The 20398-nt window shown below is 40.2% G+C and overlaps 1 protein-coding gene across 4 annotated transcripts in view; it reads right to left on the bottom strand.

The window, feature by feature from the left end:
* The window catches only part of LOC117411725 (dedicator of cytokinesis protein 5-like), a 152507-nt gene that overhangs the window by 52339 nt on the left and 79770 nt on the right, over positions 1 to 20398 (bottom strand). For all 4 annotated transcript variants that reach the window (XR_009319807.1, XM_059013776.1, XM_059013778.1 and 1 more), the window contains exons 18-27: positions 20028 to 20208; positions 19296 to 19393; positions 15366 to 15455; positions 14848 to 14948; positions 14258 to 14392; positions 14047 to 14158; positions 9347 to 9417; positions 5488 to 5594; positions 2170 to 2306; positions 235 to 330 (exon numbers count right to left, since the gene is read on the bottom strand). Coding sequence is in view for 3 of the 4 variants with exons in the window: in XM_059013776.1 (XP_058869759.1) it covers positions 235 to 330; positions 2170 to 2306; positions 5488 to 5594; positions 9347 to 9417; positions 14047 to 14158; positions 14258 to 14392; positions 14848 to 14948; positions 15366 to 15455; positions 19296 to 19393; positions 20028 to 20208 (1128 nt within the window). In the remaining variant the exon portion in view is untranslated. The remainder of the gene's footprint in view (positions 1 to 234; positions 331 to 2169; positions 2307 to 5487; positions 5595 to 9346; positions 9418 to 14046; positions 14159 to 14257; positions 14393 to 14847; positions 14949 to 15365; positions 15456 to 19295; positions 19394 to 20027; positions 20209 to 20398) is intronic.

The following is a 20398-nucleotide window of genomic DNA, read 5'->3' as shown; positions in this document are numbered from 1 at the left end:
AGACTGGATTCTCAATGAAATGTACTTCATTAGCACAATTTTTGTCTGAAAGGATAACACTTTTACATTTCTAAAACAAATAAGAAGCAGTTTTAGACTACTCACAAGCCCCTAAATGAAATGTCTGAGTTGCTTATTTCAGGTTTGGTAACTTTATTGGGTGCAGTTTTGCTATTTGAAAAAGCATGCTACTGAGATGTGCAGTAAATAGCCAATGTGTGACAATGTGCTTACGATGAGAGGGGAGGGGCGGCTCATGCAGATGATGGTGCGGTTGACCCTGCGCAGGAGACGCTCCATGATAAGCTGGACGTGTGCCCCGCAGGAGCCCTGCAGAGAGAGGGAGAGCACAGCTACACACTGGGCACAATCGCTGGTGGCATTAGCCTGCCCTGACACTGCATTATAGAGGGGTGAAAAACACAACAAAGAGCCAAAGAATGTTCCTCATGAAAGCAGATAACCAAATACCACGTAGCTAATTAAATACCACAAATCTTACCTGTTTTGCAATTCCATTAGCTACATGCTGTTGGTCTTAAATGTGCAGTTTTGAAAGGAACACATGTTAGCAGTTTCTATGCCTTATTCTCTTCCACTTCCTGGGTCACTTCACCTCAGCAGTGTCTTCTGGGTCAAAGCGTGTTACTGGCTGAAAGCATGTCAGTCAATAAGGGAAGCAACTGGCTGGATTAGGACAGGAAAAAAGCCATTGAGGGGCAGGGACCCCATGGACTTGCAGCCCTATCTGAAAGCATGGCCTGCAAGAGATTTCTTTAACCAGGTGCAATAGGAGATATCCCTAAGACTACAAGATGAATATCAATACATTTACCACAAGTGCTTATTTAAAAACTGCCGATTTGAGACTCAAATAACAAATGGAAGTGCACAACAAGTAATCACTTTAAAGACTTGGTATAAAGCTACAAAGTAGGGAAATCCCCTACAAAGTCAAAGGAAGCTACACACACACACACACACACACACACACCACTTGTTCTGGAGTTACCGATTTGGCATCTCAAATTCAAGAAGCTGGTATTTCCAAAAGAATCCTCAATACTAAGCTTGTGCAATAAGGAGACATTATTTGTCTCTCAATATTAAACTCGGCTCTGCCCTAAAGTGGAGGGAATGGTTCTAATTTGCATCATCGACTGGTGAACAGAAAGGACTAATTTATACTCCTTCAGTTCAAAAACCTTTGGATTAGTAACTGCATTGACATGTACCTGAGCTATTGCAACAAAACCAAAAATGCCAGGCAGATGACCGGTTATTGATTTCAGATCTCAATTAGGATTCAGAGAAGACAAAGATAACAGTTACTGTTTTATTTAGAAGTCCTAAAGTGGTGGTCTGTTTCTCTTCAAGATGACAATGAAATGCATTATTTGTGTACACTAAGCAACTTCAGATAGTAATAGGGTACCATCACCAGGGTCGACCTTAGGGTTAGGGTTAGGATTAGGGTTAAGGTTAGTGATAGGGATAGGGTTAGGGTTAGGGTGAGGGTGAATCGCTCATTAAAGTAATTAGTGTAGCGTGCAGATTTCCGAAGGACAAAAGTGCAGTAGCGGTTGCCATCCATTAACTTACATCCATTAAATTACATTTTAGAACATTAATAAATAGTTTCAAGCAGTTTTTTTTATATAGTGCACAAACAGCAACACTATGTTCACAAATTGCGCGCCAGACATTATCAAATACATTATTTATTCACTAAATCGGCTTATTTGACTATTTTTATCTCAATTATTCAACAAATTAGTTGTTGTTTTACCCCTCGTTTGTACATTTAAAATCTTAGCACAACTTTGATAAATCTGGTGACAGAAATACCTGTCTGAACCAGACAGTAGCTGCACACATTAACAAAACTGTGCAGAATGCAAAACACTTTTAGCCAAGAGAAATCAAACACTGCTAATGATTCAGAATCAGATTAAACAAGTCATTGAATCCATTTCTCATTCAGAACCACTGAATCCAAGGCTCCGACATGCCTTCGTTGTTATTTTCTCATTCAGAATCATAAGCTTTTATTTTTTTTGTATTACTTCACTAGAGCAAAAGCTTAGTAAATCTGGTTTAAGGTTTGATCACAAATCAATTGTGCATTTGAGGAAGCCCAGTGAATGGTTCAGCTCCAGAGATACTCACCACATCCTTGCGGTCCAGCACCTCCAGGATGTTGCTGAGAAGCTGGCTGCACGCCTCGTAATCCGGTTTCTGGGAGCGGTCGTCCAGCTGACCGCTTAACTGGTCAGTCATCAGCGGGAGCAGCACGTCACGACACTCTGCAAGAAAATCAACCGCAGGGTTTTAGTTTCATTAGCGGCTGGTTTCACAGTCCTCAGTTAGCACTGATTTTGGACTGTTCACAAAGAGAATGTTTTATCAAACTTATTAATAAAAACAAGCTTGATATTCCTGAAACTGTTCTGGACCAGTGATGGTTTCATTAAGAACCAGAATACAACAGTTAATATCACATTTTGTTTTATTCATAAAAATAACAGACTTTGAAAAAACATTCTTTAACTGACTCATGAGTTAAAGCTTTGTGAATAGAGGCCAACAGATTGTTGGCCTCGAGTGGTAACTGGGGTCTGTGAACCAGCTATCAGACTATTTCAGTCCCTTGCTTTGGACTTGTACTGGCTAAAGGGGTTTTCACACTGGACGCTGCATGGCAAAAGCAATGGTTTTCAATGTTACGCGCAGCGGCAGAAGGACGCGGCACCGCAGAGCGGCGTGCAAGAGATAAAATATTTTCAACTTTTGCCGCGCCGCGTCGTGACGTAACCTACCAACAGCCAATCAGGGAAAGCAGGAGGTTCCTTTGCTAGGAAGAAATAAAAAAATAAAATGGAGGAAAAGCTGCTCGCATTAATTTCAGGTTTCCTGGCGTTGTACAATACAGCAATTAATAGTTACCGAGATATTAATAAAAAAGATGTAGAATGGTGGTCTGTGAGTGTATAAATGGGATTACAGAGTGAATATTAAATATACATAAATACGTAAATGAGGTAAGATTTATTTTTTGTGCACAAAAAACTCCACATTAAAAATAATTATGCACCTGCTACTATAATATAAGCTTTTTTTTTTTTTTTTGGATAAATTAACTGCAGACAAACTTTTAAAAGATAAAGCAAAACGTTTTATCCAAATCTGAGACCTGGAATGACCCATAAGTAAAAATGTAAAAGATGGGATAGTAAACTTAAAGAGACCCGCTGTATTTATTAAACGATGCTGTGCTGCCATGCCACTTCACTGGAGCAGCCGATGGTATTCGCCGTACTGTTTTGTTTTCTTCAGGATGTCATGTACCCACAATGATCTTACATACAGTTTTTTTCTTTCTCCGGTAGAGTAGACCGATCGCAATTTCTCTTTGTTTTGTTTGCTGTGCATTCTTCGAATATATATATTAATAGCATCTTGGAGGGGGTGTCGGGTCTTTCGGGGTGATTGTGGTGCTACATAACGTAAACTTTTTTTTTTTTGGATAAATTAACTACAGACAGACTTAAAAGATAAAGCAAAACATTTTATTTGGCGTACATTTATTATATTTTAACAGTTTTTAAGAAAATTAATACAAAAGGAGGGGGATTGTGGTGGTGTGGGGGTTACACCACCACAATGTTTTGCTCCTCAGTTTTGTCTTTTGTCAGTGTCTTCAGTTCTGTCAAAAGAGTTTTATTTTCCCGCTGGTATTTACTGTTTGACGTAACAACAGACCGCCCACTGACTTTACCCTGCCACGTTTGGTGTGAACAGTACTGCAGCGCAGGGCGCAAGCAGGCGGCATGCGCGCCGCGTCCAGTGTGAACACCCCTTTAGTACTATTCTACAGGGCTGGCATTAAGATGCTTGGGTCACAGAACAAGCCATCGGAAACACAAATTTTTGATAAAATAAATGTAATATATTCAATGACAAACTGATCTTTCCATTTTGTATTGTGTTTTTTTACAGTTGTTCTGTGCAAGTACCAACATTCAGAATGCTATGCATGCTAGATAAACCACAGTACGTGTTAATATACTCCATGCCATCGGCTTCATGCCAGCACAGTATATTAAAGTTTACCAGTACATGTGCTTGAAAATTAATATTACAACTGTAATATGCAACTTTACTGATCTGTTATAAAGTATTACTGTAAATATAGCACTGGTTTGTTTATTGAGTATTTTTATAAAGTTAAAATCGGATGTGTGGTCGGGGTCTCTTCTTGCGAGGGAGCAGTTGGGTGTCAGGGGTCTCCTTGCAAGGGAGCAGTTGTGTGGTCGGGGTCTCTCACTGCGAGGGAGCAGTTGTGTGGTTGGGGTCTCTCCTTGCGAGGGAGTAGTTGTGTGGCTGTGGTCTCTTCTTGCGAGGGAGCAGTTGTGCGTCAGGGGTCTCCTTGTGAGGGACCAGTTGTGTATCGGGTCTTCTTGCGAGGGAGCAGTTGTGTGTCAGGGGTCTCCTTGCGAGGGAGCAGTTGTGTGTCGGGAGTCTTCTCGCGAGGCAGCAGTTGTGTGTCAGGGGTCTTCTTGCGAGGGAGCAGTTGTGTGTCAGGGGTCTCCTTGTGAGGGACCAGTTGTGTATCAGGGGTCTTCTTGCGAGGGAGCAGTTGTGTGTCAGGGGTCTTCTTGCGAGGGAGCAGTTGTGTGTCGGGAGTCTTCTCGCGAGGCAGCAGTTGTGTGACGGGTCTCATTATTTTAAGGGAAGCCAAGTGGTTGTGGCTGCTAAAATGATTTCTGTTATATAACACGACGTATTAACTTATTATAAATCATAAAAACAAAGATTGTACTCAGGAACTACTATTAAACAGATAACTGTTGTTGTTTTTTTTCCTTTTACTTTTGAACTGTGCTGTGTGATCCATCCATGGATGACATCTTAACGCAAGATAAGGCTGTGTGGTCCAGTGGTTAAAGAAAAGGGCTTGTAACCAGGAGGTCCCCGGTTCAAATCCCACCTCAGCCACTGACTCATTGTGTGACCCTGAGCAAGTCACTTAACCTCCTTGTGCTCCATCTTTCGGATGAGACGTAGTTGTAAGTGACTCGGCAGCTGATGCATAGTACACACACCCTAGTCTCTGTAAATCGCCTTGGATAAAGGCGTTTGCTAAATAAACAAATAATAAGATAAGATGTACTGGAATGTTGAATGCTCCAAAAATAAAAGAAAGTCCTTATTGCGATTGGTTCTCAAGTGGGGTTTAAATTAGTTTTAAATATATGGCCTTTTTCACACAGCTTTAACTCATGAATGAATGTCTGCTTTTAAAGTTTATTTAGTGGATTAAATACAGTTTTGTAAGAGAAGAAGTCAGCAAATCTGGTTTATGAATGCACCAAATGCACTATAGTTGTAGTGGCAGTCTCCGTGCTCACACAGTCCTCCTATTTCTGCCAGAGCTAACTTGTAATTATACAGTGCTTTTAACATGGGAATAACCCTTGAACCCACCTGGCTGTTTGAAGAGGTCGCTCTCCACGATTTTGCACATGCAGCCCAGTTTCTGACGGACGAGCTGGAAATCCGGGATGCTCTCGATAAACTTGGTTAACAGAACACTTGAGTGAAGGAAGAGAAAGAGACCTGGTATTAACGTGATAGTATATTAGCACAGCCCTGAAGTGGAGGGAATGGGTCTGTAACAGGGCCAGGAGCCCTGTACATGAAAAGGGGACAGGGCAAAGCCCTGCTTGTATATTGTTTTGTATTATTATTATTATTATTATTATTATTATGATTTATTCTGTTTAAACATGACGATGAAAAGCCGTAGTTGTTATTGTTTGGCAAGGACAAGCGAGGTGCCCTCCGCCATGAAGTTTTGTTTTTGTTTTAAAATACCTCGTGTGAATGCGCGACTGTCGGCTAGTAATTACTGAATTAGCTGGCAGTCACGCATAATAATTCTACCTGTGTACACTATGGCTGAGGGGTAATGAGATAATTAATAGCCAGTTAACCCCTCGGCCATGATATAAAATACCTGCTGCTTTGGCTGCAAGGAGTGGGTGTTTGGAGGAGTGAACGAGAGAGCGAGGAGAAAAAGGAAAAGAAAAAAATAAACATAGGATCAGTGAAAGCGATCTGCCCAGTCTGACCTGTGTGTTTGATGTTTTGTGTTGTGTTCGATATTTGTTTTGTTTAAAGCCTTTATTTTGCTCTGTGAGCAAGTGTTTTTGTGTTCAAGTATTTATTTTATTTTTATTAATTAAGATAAACAGCGCGGCAGCGTCTTTGCACTGCAGTCCTTTGCCTTTGTTATTGTTCCTGCATCTGGCCTGATGTCACCACTCTGCCAACCCTGTCACAGGGCCTTTGGCATCACATAGTGGGGAAAAGTAACTTACACATCATTCCATTTGGGCACGTATGAACTGGATTGACATCTACATTTGGGGTAGCAGCGAATAGTCGACAAGTCGAACAGAAAAGTGACAGCCGACTGCGTCACGTGTTTGTAAAGTAATTGTGAATTGTGCGGTTTCAGATGATGGAAGTGCAGTTGTGGTGGCAACTACTAATATGTTCTTGGGAGCCTTGCTTTCTCCAGCTCTTATTCAGTTAGGATCATTTGAAGAGTTAGTAGAGGATTATAGCACCACCTTAATTAATATCTTGGACTCAAAAATCAGAAAGTGGTCTTTAAAAGATTCTCCCCTTGGTTTAATGAAACAATAGGTATGCTTAAACAAGTGTGTCTTCAACTAGAATGTAGATGGAAAGACACCCAATTACAGACCATTATCTCACCTGGGAAGATAATCTTTTGAAATACAGGGCTGCACTGTCTTCAGCTAGATCAGCCTACTATTCAAATCTTATAGAAACAAATAAGGATACTCCTCGATTTATTTTGAGACTATAGCTACATTATCAAATCTGCAGAAGAAGCCTTCTTTAAATACTCCATCATAAGCAAGCTGAGATTTCATGAATCATTTTAACAAGAAAATCATTGATCTGAGAAATCAGATATCTAATAGTATATTCAATTTAGATATGCCATCTAAAAACATTGACAAAACTCCTTGCTACATCAAAACAAACCTTTTTTGCTTGAATCATTTTGCTTGATTAATCAGCTAGATCTATAATCTAGTTATGAAAATGAAATCAACTACATGTACTTTAGACCCATTCCTACTGAACTGTTAAAATAAGTACTATTATACATGTTTGCTTTGAGGAGATTTATCACGAAAGGCGCTATATAAGAAAAAAGATTGATTGACTGATTGATTATTGACTTCATATCTCAAAGGGAGATAGTGATAGGCTTCCCTGCTTTTTTTGAAGGTGCAGTTCTATATTTTCCTGTGGTTTGCAGTGTTATAAAGCAGTGATCTTGTTCTTTAAGACAATGAAAAGCATTTTTCTGAAGCTTCAGTTTCTTTTTCTTTATGTTTCCAACGCGTTAATTAAAAACACTGGCATAACCTGCTGCGGAGTCAGGCTGCTTCAGCACACAGATCCAGCACTGGATACATACGGCATTCTAAAGGGAAACAGACTCTGCATATCCTTTAGGATCAAATCCTTTTCAGCAATTCCCTTTGTGAGATAGGGTGTCAGTACCCATTTACAGTGAAATCTATTGTGGCAAAAAGAGCCATACGATGATCAGGGAGTTCTTAAAGAACCATGAAAACAATATGAAACACAATGGTTTAGCCAGACTGCTCAACACTTTTTGTACTCATTAAATTGTGCTCATAAAAAAATGTTTAATGTTTATTGTGGCAGGGAGAAGGAAGCCCTGCACATAATTAAAGAAATATATTGTTTGGTGTTTATTGGTGATAGGAAAATGTATTGTTTATTTTAAAGCGGGTGTTTGTATTTTGTGTTTGTTAAAATGTATTTTGTTTTTAGTTAAAACAAGTGATTCTTTCTTTGTTATTGTTTGATTTGAATGTATTTTGTATTTATTTAAAATACAAAGCTGTGTTTGTTATTGTTTGGCAGCATGGATGGGGAAGCCCATCCCACAAAACCCTGTGCAGAAGGTGACCATCTCCCGATTAAATGAATTGATTAATTTGTTGCTACAGGGGAGATGGTCACCTGTATAAAAGCCTGTGGCTCTCCTTGTTTGGGGTGGATGTTCGGAGGAGGAACGTGCGTGTGAGAGAGACGGGAGAAGGAAAGCAAAACAAAACAAAGTGAAAGGAAGACGATCACTATGATGAAGCCCCAGAACCTTTTATTTTCGCTCTGTGAGCAGTGTTTTTTTTATATTTATTTTATTTTTGTTGTTAATAAACACAGTGCCACGGTGTGCGTTTGCACCTGAATACTGCCTGTGTGTAGTGTCTGTCTCTGGCCTGACGTCACCGCCCCGGCTACCCTGTCACATTTACGCACACGCACACTCACACATCATTATTTATTGTGTTGGACAGCCTTTATTTAAATAACCACAAAAAATAAATTGGAAGTCAAAAGCGTTTGCATGATTTTGCAATCTGAAGATACAGGTTGTAAGTGGACATTGTGCACCAGTTTGGAAGAGACCAGATTAATGCTCTCCATATTTTATTGCTAAAAAATATATATATAAAAAAATATGATGATACTGGTCAATAATCTATTCTGGTTTTCTGCCTGGCTTTACTACAATACAGATTCATGGCTATGTGACTGCTGGAACACATTTTTAAATACATTTTTTTCATATGTTGTCTTCTTAAGTAATGATCAATCGCAATTAATAGATTAGTTGTTTGTTACAAATCTCATTCTCTGAATTGAAGCCCACAGTACATTTGATTTAATGCCAGTCCAAAGCCATAAGCCACACACTGGCAAGGTCTGAGCTGTTAAACTGTCCTTGGCAGTCACAGCTTTCAGAGTGGTCAGCACAACTGCAGGACTGATGACAGCTTGGAGCCGAGTCTCAGTGCTGTGGCTGCAGCTGGGACCCATCTACAGAACCCTTCATTCCTGGAGCTCTTATTGGAGTGTATTCCAACCTGTGCTGCTTGTCATGAGCCCAAGTGTGAGAACTGCAAACATTTGTAGTGTTTTTTTGTTTTTTTTAATAAATAACTAGTTTTAATATTCAAACACTTTAAAATATATTCGGTGGTAAAGATGACCATTTTCGTATTCATTCCGAAAACCGAATTTATAAATGACTATCAAAAAGACGTAAAGGAAACCAATGCGTAAATGAGGTCTGAAATTAAGAACACTCGTTCCAGCGCACATACGACTGTTTCTCTCTCTTTCATTTATTTCAAAGACAACACTATAGAAGTAAATGTTGCTGCTGCTTCCTAGTACAAGACCACTTCTGTATTTCTGTTACCTGAGTTCACAGGGATCGAAAACTTGCTGGAGATCGTTCACAATGGCAGGAAGATACTTCAGTGTAGCGCCCTGCAAAGGAGAAAGATTGAAAGAATAGATCCGGCATCTACTGAACACAACTGAACTACAAGACTCCTGCTGTAACATGCAACATTAAAACAACTTAGAGATATGTTTTAATAAATCCAGAAGGAAAACACCTGCTGAAATGTTATATTCGTTCTTTAACCACTTGACTGGTATTTAATGTGCCTCCTCAAATAATGCAAAAAGATTGGATTCTACCATCTACAATCGTTTATTTTGTGAGATAGTGAATTCCTGTTCAGTCATTGGTTTTGCAGTTATTTACAGTTTTCATTGGCTGAACTAGCGGCTGGTTTCATGCAGTATCTCTTGACTTTATCAATCAAATTCATAAACAATAACATTTGTGAAGCAAAAGTACAAATAATCAGGAATTTAGCAACTACAGTGCCTTGCGAAAGTATTCGGCCCCCTTGAACTTTGCGACCTTTTGCCACATTTCAGGCTTCAAACATAAAGATATGAAACTTTAATTTTTTGTGAAGAATCAACAACAAGTGGGACACAATCATGAAGTGGAACGAAATTTATTGGATATTTCAAACTTTTTTAACAAATAAAAAACTGAAAAATTGGGCGTGCAAAATTATTCAGCCCCTTTACTTTCAGTGCAGCAAACTCTCTCCAGAAGTTCAGTGAGGATCTCTGAATGATCCAATGTTGACCTAAATGACTAATGATGATAAATAGAATCCACCTCAGCTTTCCTGAGAACCTGCCACCAATGGCAAAAAGGCAAAGGGGCCCAAATACCACAGAAGATTATGACACAGCTGTTTTGGAAATTTGTGACATCATCATCTCTCACGCAATTCAAGCATTCAAAATTCTAAAAGGTATTGACATTGTCAACCCAGGGGACCTTTTCGACCTGAAAATAGAAACAAGGACCAGGGGTCACAAATGGAGATTAGATAAAGGAGCATTCAGAACAGAAAATAGGTGGCATATTTTTACATGGAATTGTGAGGGTCTGGAACCAACTCCCCAGTAATGTTGTTGAAGCGGACACCCTGGGATCCTTCAAGAAGCTGCTTGATGAGATTCTAGGATCAATAAGCTACTAACAACCAAACGGGCAAGATAGGTTGAATGGCCTCCTCTCGTTTGTAAACGTTCTTATGTTCTTATGAGATCACAGAGCAAACATTTTGTATTGCTTCCAACAAGAAACAGATCCACTGGACAGTGCTTCTACCACTGAGGTTGGCCCCCTGGACCACGCCCCCTCACCTGCATCTGAGGTGTGAACAGCCAAACATTTTGGCCACCAGCCGCCACTGACAAATATAATGATAAAAAGACAAATTGAAAGCATATTCTTAATGTATGCAAAGCTACATGGATAAATATCTCAGGTCATATTGTCCTGAGGCATTATGTTTGTTTACAAAATCAAGTAAATAGGTTCCAGAAAGATCCTTAGCAGACAGAGTTAACATACAAAACTGGACGCTGTGTATTCCCTTTAATTACTTGATAAGTGAACTACAAGTGCTTAATAAATTAGGCCTAATATAAACCTTAATATAAACCTTAATATAGGCCTTAATATAAAAATATATATATATATTTAAATTGACTTCATTTAAAATCAGCCAACCCTGTTTGGGATCAAATCTTTTCAGCTTTGTAATCGAACATGGGGTACGTTTTAAATTGAGATTTACGCTGGGGCTGAGAGAGATGATTTTGGTCTTGTGGGAAAAACTGGGGGGTTAATGTTAATACTACAAATCATGCAAAACAATACTGCAGTATTTGAATTATTTTACCATTACTGTTTCTAGGAAAAAAAATATTACTAATGCCCAGATCTTTTGTTACTAGATACGTTTGGATGGATTACTATTTAGTATGTATATTAAGTATTGGGATTTATAACAGATCTGAATGAGCGCAGAGATTAAAATAATATAAAAGTAGTGTATACCTGTATTTAAAGAATATTATATTCTTCTCCTAGTTGCATATGAAACACATCTGAATTCAATGAAGACCTGAAATGTAGGTACAGTAGGTCTACATTCTCAGTTAAAACTAAACACCTTTTTCACCGTTTGAATATCTTTATTTTGCTGCAGGTCAAGAGTTTCCTTGTAAAATATTGCATATTGAGGTGGCTGAGGTTGTCTCCTTTACAGTGATATATGATGTTTGGGGGTATTTTGGGTCTACAGCTAAATAAACTCTTTTTTAAACACAAATGCAGAGTGTTTTGTTTGTATGAGACTGCGGTGTTGTAATTCCAGATGCTGAGTGTCTATAGAGTTAAAACAACAATAATAATAATAATAATAATAATAATAATAATAATAATAATAATAATAATAATAATAATCCTGGCCTGAAGAAACGCATTACTTTGCTGTATCTGGTGTTATCAGTATTTAAAACATTTCTGTGACGTCACCCTTTGATCGATTCATTCTTCGAATCTTCTAACTACAAATGGCTGTGTGGCTTTGAAGAGAAAGGGAGTGCGGGCAGGCATAGTGTTGATTAACGAATCCAGTTTGTGCTACGAATCCACAGAAAACGGTTCAATGAAACCACATTCAGAACAGTTCAACAGAAAAGTGAATACCATTTTGTTATGCAACAATCATTTCCACAATTAGTTAATTATATACCGAGCATCAAAAGAAACCCCACTACTATGACACTTATTTTCTGAAAAAAAATAAGGTATATAAATGATGAACATTGACTAAATGTTTTTGGTTTGTTTTTAATCACTCAATCATTCACCCTTGACCATGACACGCTTGAGTGACTATGACTGAAGCACATGCACTTAATCACATCATTAGCGAGACAGTTGATTGGACGTTGATCGGGGTGATTTCAGCTCTTGAATTGCAAGCTTGAGTAAAAGCAATAAAGAAAATCACAGAAACACCAATATGCCACGTCTGTCAAGAGAGCAGCGCCTTCGTGCAAATCGGCATGTTGGATGCTGGACTAGGGCAGTGTACTGTGGCTCGCCATCTTGGGTGCTCACAGCCAGCAATTTCAAACCTGGCGAGACAGTATAACCAGATACACTCTGTCAATGACAGGCTACTAACTGGGAGACCAAGAGTCACACCACCTGCCCAAGATCGACACATCATTATGCAGCATCTTCATGATCGTTTTTGCACTGCTAGTGGAACAGCATCTGATACTGCAGGTCTCAATAATCCACGCATCAGCAGTTCAACTGTAAGAAGGTGGTTACACAGTCACCATCTACAGGCCTGATGACCATACAGGGGTCCGGTGCTCAGCAATGTGCACTGTCGCAACAGGATGAGGTGGTGCCAACACTACCTTCAGTGGAGCCAGGTCCTCTTCATTGACGAATCGAGATTCTGCATAGACTGCCCTGACGGACGTCAGCGAGTGGTGAACGATGCGCTAATTGTTGTGTGGGGAGGTCCAAGTGTGATGGGCAGGAGTGTCTAGTTGCTACAGAACTCCGCTGGTAGTGACTGATGGCAACATGACTGCACAGCGATATCTTGACCAAGTCCTAAGGCCTCACTTGGTGCCCTTCTTGCAATCCCATCCTAAAGTGACAACATTCCAGCAAGACGCAAGCGCACGTCCCCATGTTGCTCGTGTCACGACAGCTTTCTTGCAGAATGCGAGTGTGAGAGTCATGCCATGGATAGCTTATTCCCCAGACCTGAGCCCAGTTGAACATCTGTGGGATGAACTTGGGCGATGTGTGGCTTCTAGGGCTTGGAGACCACTGAACAGGCAGATGCTTATCCAAGCACTACAAGAGGAATGGGCCAGGATTCTACAAGACAACATCCGAAACCTGGTACAAAGCATGCGTTGCCGATGTACTGCTTGTATTGCTTCCAACGGTGGCCACACACGACTTTCACAGTATCCCCCGTCCCCCCATAACTTCAGACAGTAAAATGCCAATTGTTGGTCAGCACAATAAAAAGTCACTGCACCTGCTCTGAGACAGAGTTTGTCATTTTTCGATCACATCTAGTGCATTTCATCCAAATATTCTTTTGATGCTCAAATATAAGTGATAAGCTTCTTTTGATGCTCAGTATATTTCAAACCTAATACTCAGAAAAAGGCTTATGATTTCAGAAAGTAATACAATTAAACATTAACATAATGAAACCCCCCCACCCTCTTCTAATTTTTATTTCACAAATCTTCTGGACAGGTTCAGGAACACCAGCAATTACCAAACTGAATCTCATTATCGAACAAGTATCAATTGGGAGGAAATGTTTTAAGTGGCATAAACAACTCAAAGTGTTGAACCAGCTGATTTAAGACCCATTATGTGTGATTACAAATATAACCCTTGTGATACAGACAACACAGGACACCGCAAAGGTAAGTAAATGCGTTTCTTGTAAATTTTGCAGGGTATTCTATAACACTTGAATTCCTTCAAAATCAAATGCCTTAGTACTGATTCTACGTAAAATAAACATGTTCTCAGTTTTCTCAGTACTGTGTTTTTTAACCATTGATTAGCACTCCTTTAAAACTACAGACAGATTGTGCAAGAACGCTCTGCTCTGTGCCTTCCTTATTATTCCCTAGGATATTAAATTACTTCCTCTGGTTGCTTTTGAGACCCACCTTGATTTTGACTGCCTCCTCCAGAGGCTGGTCCATCAGGATGTTGAAAGAGAAGAAGAGTTTTCTGATGGAGTTGTTGAAATCGTCTCCATCCTCACTGTTTCCATAGAACCTGAAACAGAAAAAAAAAGACAATGCAGTGACGCTTCCATATTCGATGTTAAACTGTAACCTCTCCACTATATTCTTGAATATGAACAGGAATCCTCACCGCAGGTAGAGAATGCGGGACTGCACAATGAACCTGGACAGGTATTTGAGGGCCTTGAGTGCAGAAAACAGCAGATCCGTCTTATTGGGATCCTCTGCGTTCCCCACGTAGTCATTTAACACCTTAGTCAGCTTCCTGCAGGGAAATCAAAAGTGTTAAGGTGAGAAAAGGCAGGAGGGAGACACAAGCACTGTGTCTTGAAGTAACTGCAGCTAAATAAATAATTCCATAATTTGGTAACATTTAAAATGGCTAATAATGATGGCAATAAAGAGCAACCAGACTAATCCCAGAATGAGCTACGCAGACATGATGAAAGAACTGAATCGGTTCAGCCTGGAACAAAGAATTAGGGAAGACATGATTGAAGTCTTTAAAATCTTAAGAGGAGGTGACATAGTTAACCCTAACTAATACACAGTGCAGAAACCAGGACCAGAGGGCACTATTGGAAATTAAGTGGAGATAGACTAAGTGCTTCTCTAAATAAAATGAAAAATGTAAGTTTGGCATTATAGTTTTCATAGAACATGTCATTTTAAGGAAGTCATTTTTTATTGTGATAGAGACACAAAAACACAGATACTCACACATATGCTAGCGTGGCACTGAAGTGCTTGGTAATGTAGGTCTCCAGTACAGGATTAAAGTGCTGAAACTTAATGTCTCCGATCAACAGGATGATGAACACCTGCAGAAGAGATTTCACTTTTTATAACTGGAGTTAAATTAATTATTCCAGAGATACAATATAAGAGAGGCCCCATCTCAATGCACAGGGGCTGCTCACCCCGTCTCAACGTGGGGGGGCTGCTCACCCCGTCTCAACGCGGAGGGGCTGCTCACCCCGTCTCAACGCGGGGGGGCTGCTCACCCCGTCTCAACGTGGGGGGGCTGCTCACCCCGTCTCAACGCGGAGGGGCTGCTCACCCCGTCTCAACGCGGAGGGGCTGCTCACCCCGTCTCAACGCGGAGGGGCTGTACTTTACATACAAACAATATTTATGTGTTCCCAAGCTAGCGTCACCAATTCAGATTGGACTCAATGTTTTCTTATTATTTGGTTTATTACAGGTCTGACTGCTGTATCTTAAGGGATCTGACTCACCAGGGCATCAAATACCAAAGTGTCGTAGGTGTCCTTCTCTGAGGTGACCATCATGATGTTAAACAGCGCGTCCAGAGTGTCATGCAAAAACTGCAGAGAAGAGAGAGAGTGAGAAAGACAGAGAGCTGACTGCTTTTAGCTAAATAGAAATACTACAAACTTTGTTTCAAGTCTTTATCACAAATCTCGGACTACGACACAGTGCTCCCTCTATAAGACCCTTCACTGCTCCCATTAGCGCTATACTGCCATCACACCAGCATGTGTGTTCTCTGTATAAGGAGGAACACAGACTGCATCTTACTTCCAGCTCCATCTACATAGTTTAAAGGGGGTGCACAGACGGCAGGTTTCACAGACCCCTAAGGGTTGGTTCATACTTCTGTCGCAGATGAATGCGATACATCAGGCGCAGACAGCTATAAAGCTGTGCAGCTTCACTCCGACCATGCAGCAAATGTTGAAGTTGTTCAACATTATCCAACTGTATAAGATTTTAGGTCGCAGATGTATGAGAAAAGGATGTACAACTTTCCAAAAAAGACGCAAGTCGCAAAAGTGTGGACGACATAATTCCAACCTGTCGCACAGGGTCGGAGATCCTCGACCAGAAATTATGTCTGAAGTATAAACCAAACCTACCCTTACAGCTCATTGAAATAATGCGTCATTCCTCCTGAAAAGTGATGAAATTAAAAGCTATTTTATCATGTATACTTGCATGCCTTTGGTATGTCATAGAATAAAGCAAAGAAGCTGTGAAAAGAGATGAACTATTGTTTATTCTACAAAGATATTCTAAAATTGCCTGGACACATTTGTTGGTACCCCTTAGAAAAGATAATAAATAATTGGATTTTTGTGGTATTTCAAACTAATTAGTTTCTTTAATTAGTATCACACATGTCTCCAATCTTGTAATCAGTCATTCAGCCTATTTAAATGGAGAAAAGTAGTCACTGTGCTGTTTGGTATCATTGTGTGCACCACACTGAACATGGACCAGAGAAAGCAAAGGAGAGAGTTGTCTGAGGAGATCAGAAAGAAAATAATAGACAAGCATGGTAAAGGTAAAGGCTACAAGACCACCTCCAAGCAGCTTGATGTTCCTGTGACAACAGTTGCAAACATTATTAAGAAGTTTAAGGTCCATGGAACTGTAGCCAACCTCCCTGGGCGCGGCCGCAAGAGGAAAATCGACCCCAGATTGAACAGAAGGATAGTGCGAATGGTAGAAAAAGAACCAAGGATAACTGCCAAAGAGATACAAGCTGAACTCCAAGGTGAAGGTACGTCAGTTTCTGATCTCACCATCCGTCGCTTTTTGAGCAAAAGTGGGCTCCATGGAAGAAGACCCAGGAGGACTCCACTTTTGACAGAAAAACATAAAAAAGCCAGACTGGAATTTGCTAAAATGCATATTGACAAGCCACAATCCTTCTGGGAGAATGTCCTTTGGACAGATGAGTCAAAACTGGAGCTTTTTGGCAAGTCACATCAGCTCTATGTTCACAGAAGAAAAAATGAAGCTTTCAAAGAAAAGAAAACCATACCTACAGTGAAACATGGAGGAGGCTCGGTTATGTTTTGGGGCTGCTTTGCTGCGCCTGGCACAGGGTGCCTTGAATCTGTGCAGGGCACAATGAAATCTCAAGACTATCAAGGCATTCTGGAGCGAAACGTACTGCCCAGTGTCAGAAAGCTCTGTCTCAGTTGCAGGTCATGGGTCCTCCAACAGGATAATGACCCAAAACACACAGCTAAAAGCACCCAAGAATGGATAAGAACAAAACATTGGACTATTCTGAAGTGGCCTTCTATGAGTCCTGATCTGAATCCTATCGAACATCTATGGAAAGAGCTAAAACTTGCAGTCTGGAGAAGGCACCCATCAAACATGAGACAGCTGGAGCAGTTTGCTCAGGAAGAGTGGGCCAAACTACCTGTTAACAGGTGCAGAAGTCTCATTGAGAGCTACAGAAAACATTTGATTGCAGTGATTGCCTCTAAAGGTTGTGCAACAAAATATTAGGTTAGCGGTCCCATCATTTTTGTCCATGCCATTTTCATTTGTTTTCTTATTTACAATATTATGTTGAATAAAAAATCAAAAGCAAAGTCTGATTTCTATTAAATATGGAATAAACAATGGCGGATGCCAATTACTTTTGTCAGTTTCAAGTTATTTCAGAGAAAATTGTGCATTCTTCGTTTTTTGTGGAGGGGTACCAACACATTTGAGCACGTCTGTATATATATATATATATATATATATATACACAGGCGGCTGTGTGGTCCAGTGGTTAAAGAAAAGGGCTTGTAACCAGGAGGTCCCCGGTTCAAATCCCACTTCAGCCACTGACTCATTGTGTGACCCTGAGCAAGTCACTTCACCTCCTTGTGCTCCGTCTTTCGGGGGAGACGTAATTGTAAGTGACTCTGCAGCTGATGCATAGTTCACACACCCGAGTCTCTGTAAGTCGCCTTGGAAAAAGGCGTCTGCTAAGTAAACTAATAATAATAATAATAATAATAATAATAATATAGCTCAAGTATAGTTTTGATAGGATACTTAACATGTTACTAATCAATGGGATAACACATAGTAAGGTAGTCTAAGATCCGTAATCAGTGGCAATTGCTTATCCCCAAGGCCCTGTGTAAATTGTGAAAAAAAACCACGATTTTTACAATATTCTTAAGAAATAAAAATACATTTCATCACATTAACGAAACTGTACAGCTCTGCTGTGTGCCTGCATGTACTATTCGCCATGCACATAGTGCTGTGCAGTGATTATGTCATGTGACTATATGCAGTCTAGGCAGGAAATTGAAATACTACACACTGTAAATAAGGATGTCTCTAAAAAGGCTAAAAATGTGCCTGCACCAGATCATATAAAGCAGCATCCAGCAGGAGTTTTACACAGCGATGGAGGTGAGGTCTTCTGTACGTCCTGCAGCGTTACTGTAGATCACTATCGAGACAGGCGTTTAGTATTCACCGAAAGAGAAAGACGGAAATCCAGAGCAGTACTGCGACTGCTTTACTTGCAAAGAAACAAAAAAAACGGTGACTTCCATGTTCCAAAAGTCGACTGAAAACAGTGAAGCACGAAACACATTACATCTTGACCTGACAGTGGCGTTTGTTTGCGCAAATATCCCTTTTGAAAATGTGGACAACCAAAAGTTCCGTAAATTTTTCAAATCTAAAGTTGGCGAGTATCACAGGCAGGAGACTATGGAATTGGTAAAACAGTCTGGTTGCTTGTCAGTGGTCACTGACGAGTCGATTGATGCCCAAGATCAGTATGGGTTACACATTGTATTTGTTTTGCAAGACCTAAATGATGAACATGCATCTGACGCACTAGAAGCTGTGCTTGCAGATAAACTTTACCTACAGGCTGTTAATTACAACACAGTTTCACAAGCTAAAGTGCTTGAATAACTTTGACATTGATTTTGATGCCATTATTTAAAAAAATAATAATAATCTGTACACAATTTATAAAATAGTTTCATTCACATTACGTGAAATATGATACTTTACCTGCAACACTGCCGTGAATTTTAAAGAAAATTTCCGAGATTTTCACAGGGCCTGTCTTATGCCCCATGCAAGTTTCATCATAAGTGCTTCTCTAAATACATTTAAAAATAGAAGTTTGGCATTACAGTTTTCATAGAACAGAAGAACATTTATGGAGGCAGGCCATTCGGACCATCTAAGCACACACCGTTCCCAGTAGTAGTTCTGATCTCAGAACTTTGTAAAGTTGGGTCTTAAAGGATCCAAGTATTTCTGCCTGAACAACATGACTGGGTTGACATTCTGAGTGTGAGAGGACACTAGTTATCCCTCACAAGTTCCATGGTGGACACAACTTCTAATGTAAGGAGAGTAAGCAGCCTCTCAGTTACCTTGACGATCTCGCTGCCCTGCACCTGCATGAGCCTCTGCAGGGTCTGCTCCCGGTTCTCTGGGTTCGACCTCCAGTTCAGCAGCGCCAGCAGGTCCACTGAAACACCAACAGGACACCTTCCTTCACAGAGCTTACATAGTGACAAGTTCCCATAGCTGACATTTACTGGGAAACCCCAGCCAAAGCAATGTGAAAAGGATTAAACCCAATCCGGGCTATTGTTACTAATGTGTTACTATTACCGTATTCACACAACCTAAATAATGTCTGATCATCTTTTAATTAAAATGCCAATTACCTTCAATGCATGTTGATCTCGCATTGTTTGGATGGTGTGAACAAGTATGATCTGAACTGAGTTATTAAAGGAATGATCCAAGCTATAAATAGTCTAGGACTCAATGGCATGAGCTATAAAGCCAGGTTAAAATAAGTAAATCTCTAGAAAAAAAGGGAAAGACAGGACTTAACTTAAGTTTATAAAATCCTAAACTGCATAGAAGGTCACCACTTTAAATTTAGTACAGAGGGTAGAACGAGAGAGCATACAAGGGTTAAAAGTAAGTTTAGAACAGAAGGTAGGATGCACTTTTTTGACACAGAGTTGGAAATGCATTGAATAGCCTACCAGGTGAAGTAGTAACCTCAAATACTCGAGGAACACTTCAAAAAAACATTCAAACCATGGATCCTAGCAGCACAGTATGTTATGAATGATAGCTGGGCTCACCGTTCTGGGTGAGTTTGGTGGAGCAGGTGAGTGTGCTGATCTGGAAGATGTCTTTGATGATGGGAAGGTTGCTGGAATGATGGAACGGTTTCCCAGACTGCCTCTCTCGGTCCTCCTGCTCCTCCCTTGTCCCTGGAGCACTCAGATAAGACTTGGCATCTTCTGCTTTCTTCACGTCTCCCTGTACGGGGCACACAGCAGTCAACATACTGGAGACCTGTTTTTACTCACGTGCCACTTGAGCTCATTTCTAATACCCAATACACTACATATTGTGCTGTTTGTCCTTCATCACTAAAATGCATAGTGCAAGTGCAAATACACATTATTTTGTGGTTTTATAGCATTATAATTGTTTTATTATTCTTAGA

This window comes from Acipenser ruthenus, chromosome 46 (genome assembly GCF_902713425.1).
Source record: "Acipenser ruthenus chromosome 46, fAciRut3.2 maternal haplotype, whole genome shotgun sequence".
Taxonomy (NCBI): domain Eukaryota; kingdom Metazoa; phylum Chordata; class Actinopteri; order Acipenseriformes; family Acipenseridae; genus Acipenser; species Acipenser ruthenus.
The sequence above is the reverse complement of the archived record's forward strand: the minus strand, read 5'-3'. Positions and strand labels throughout refer to the sequence as shown.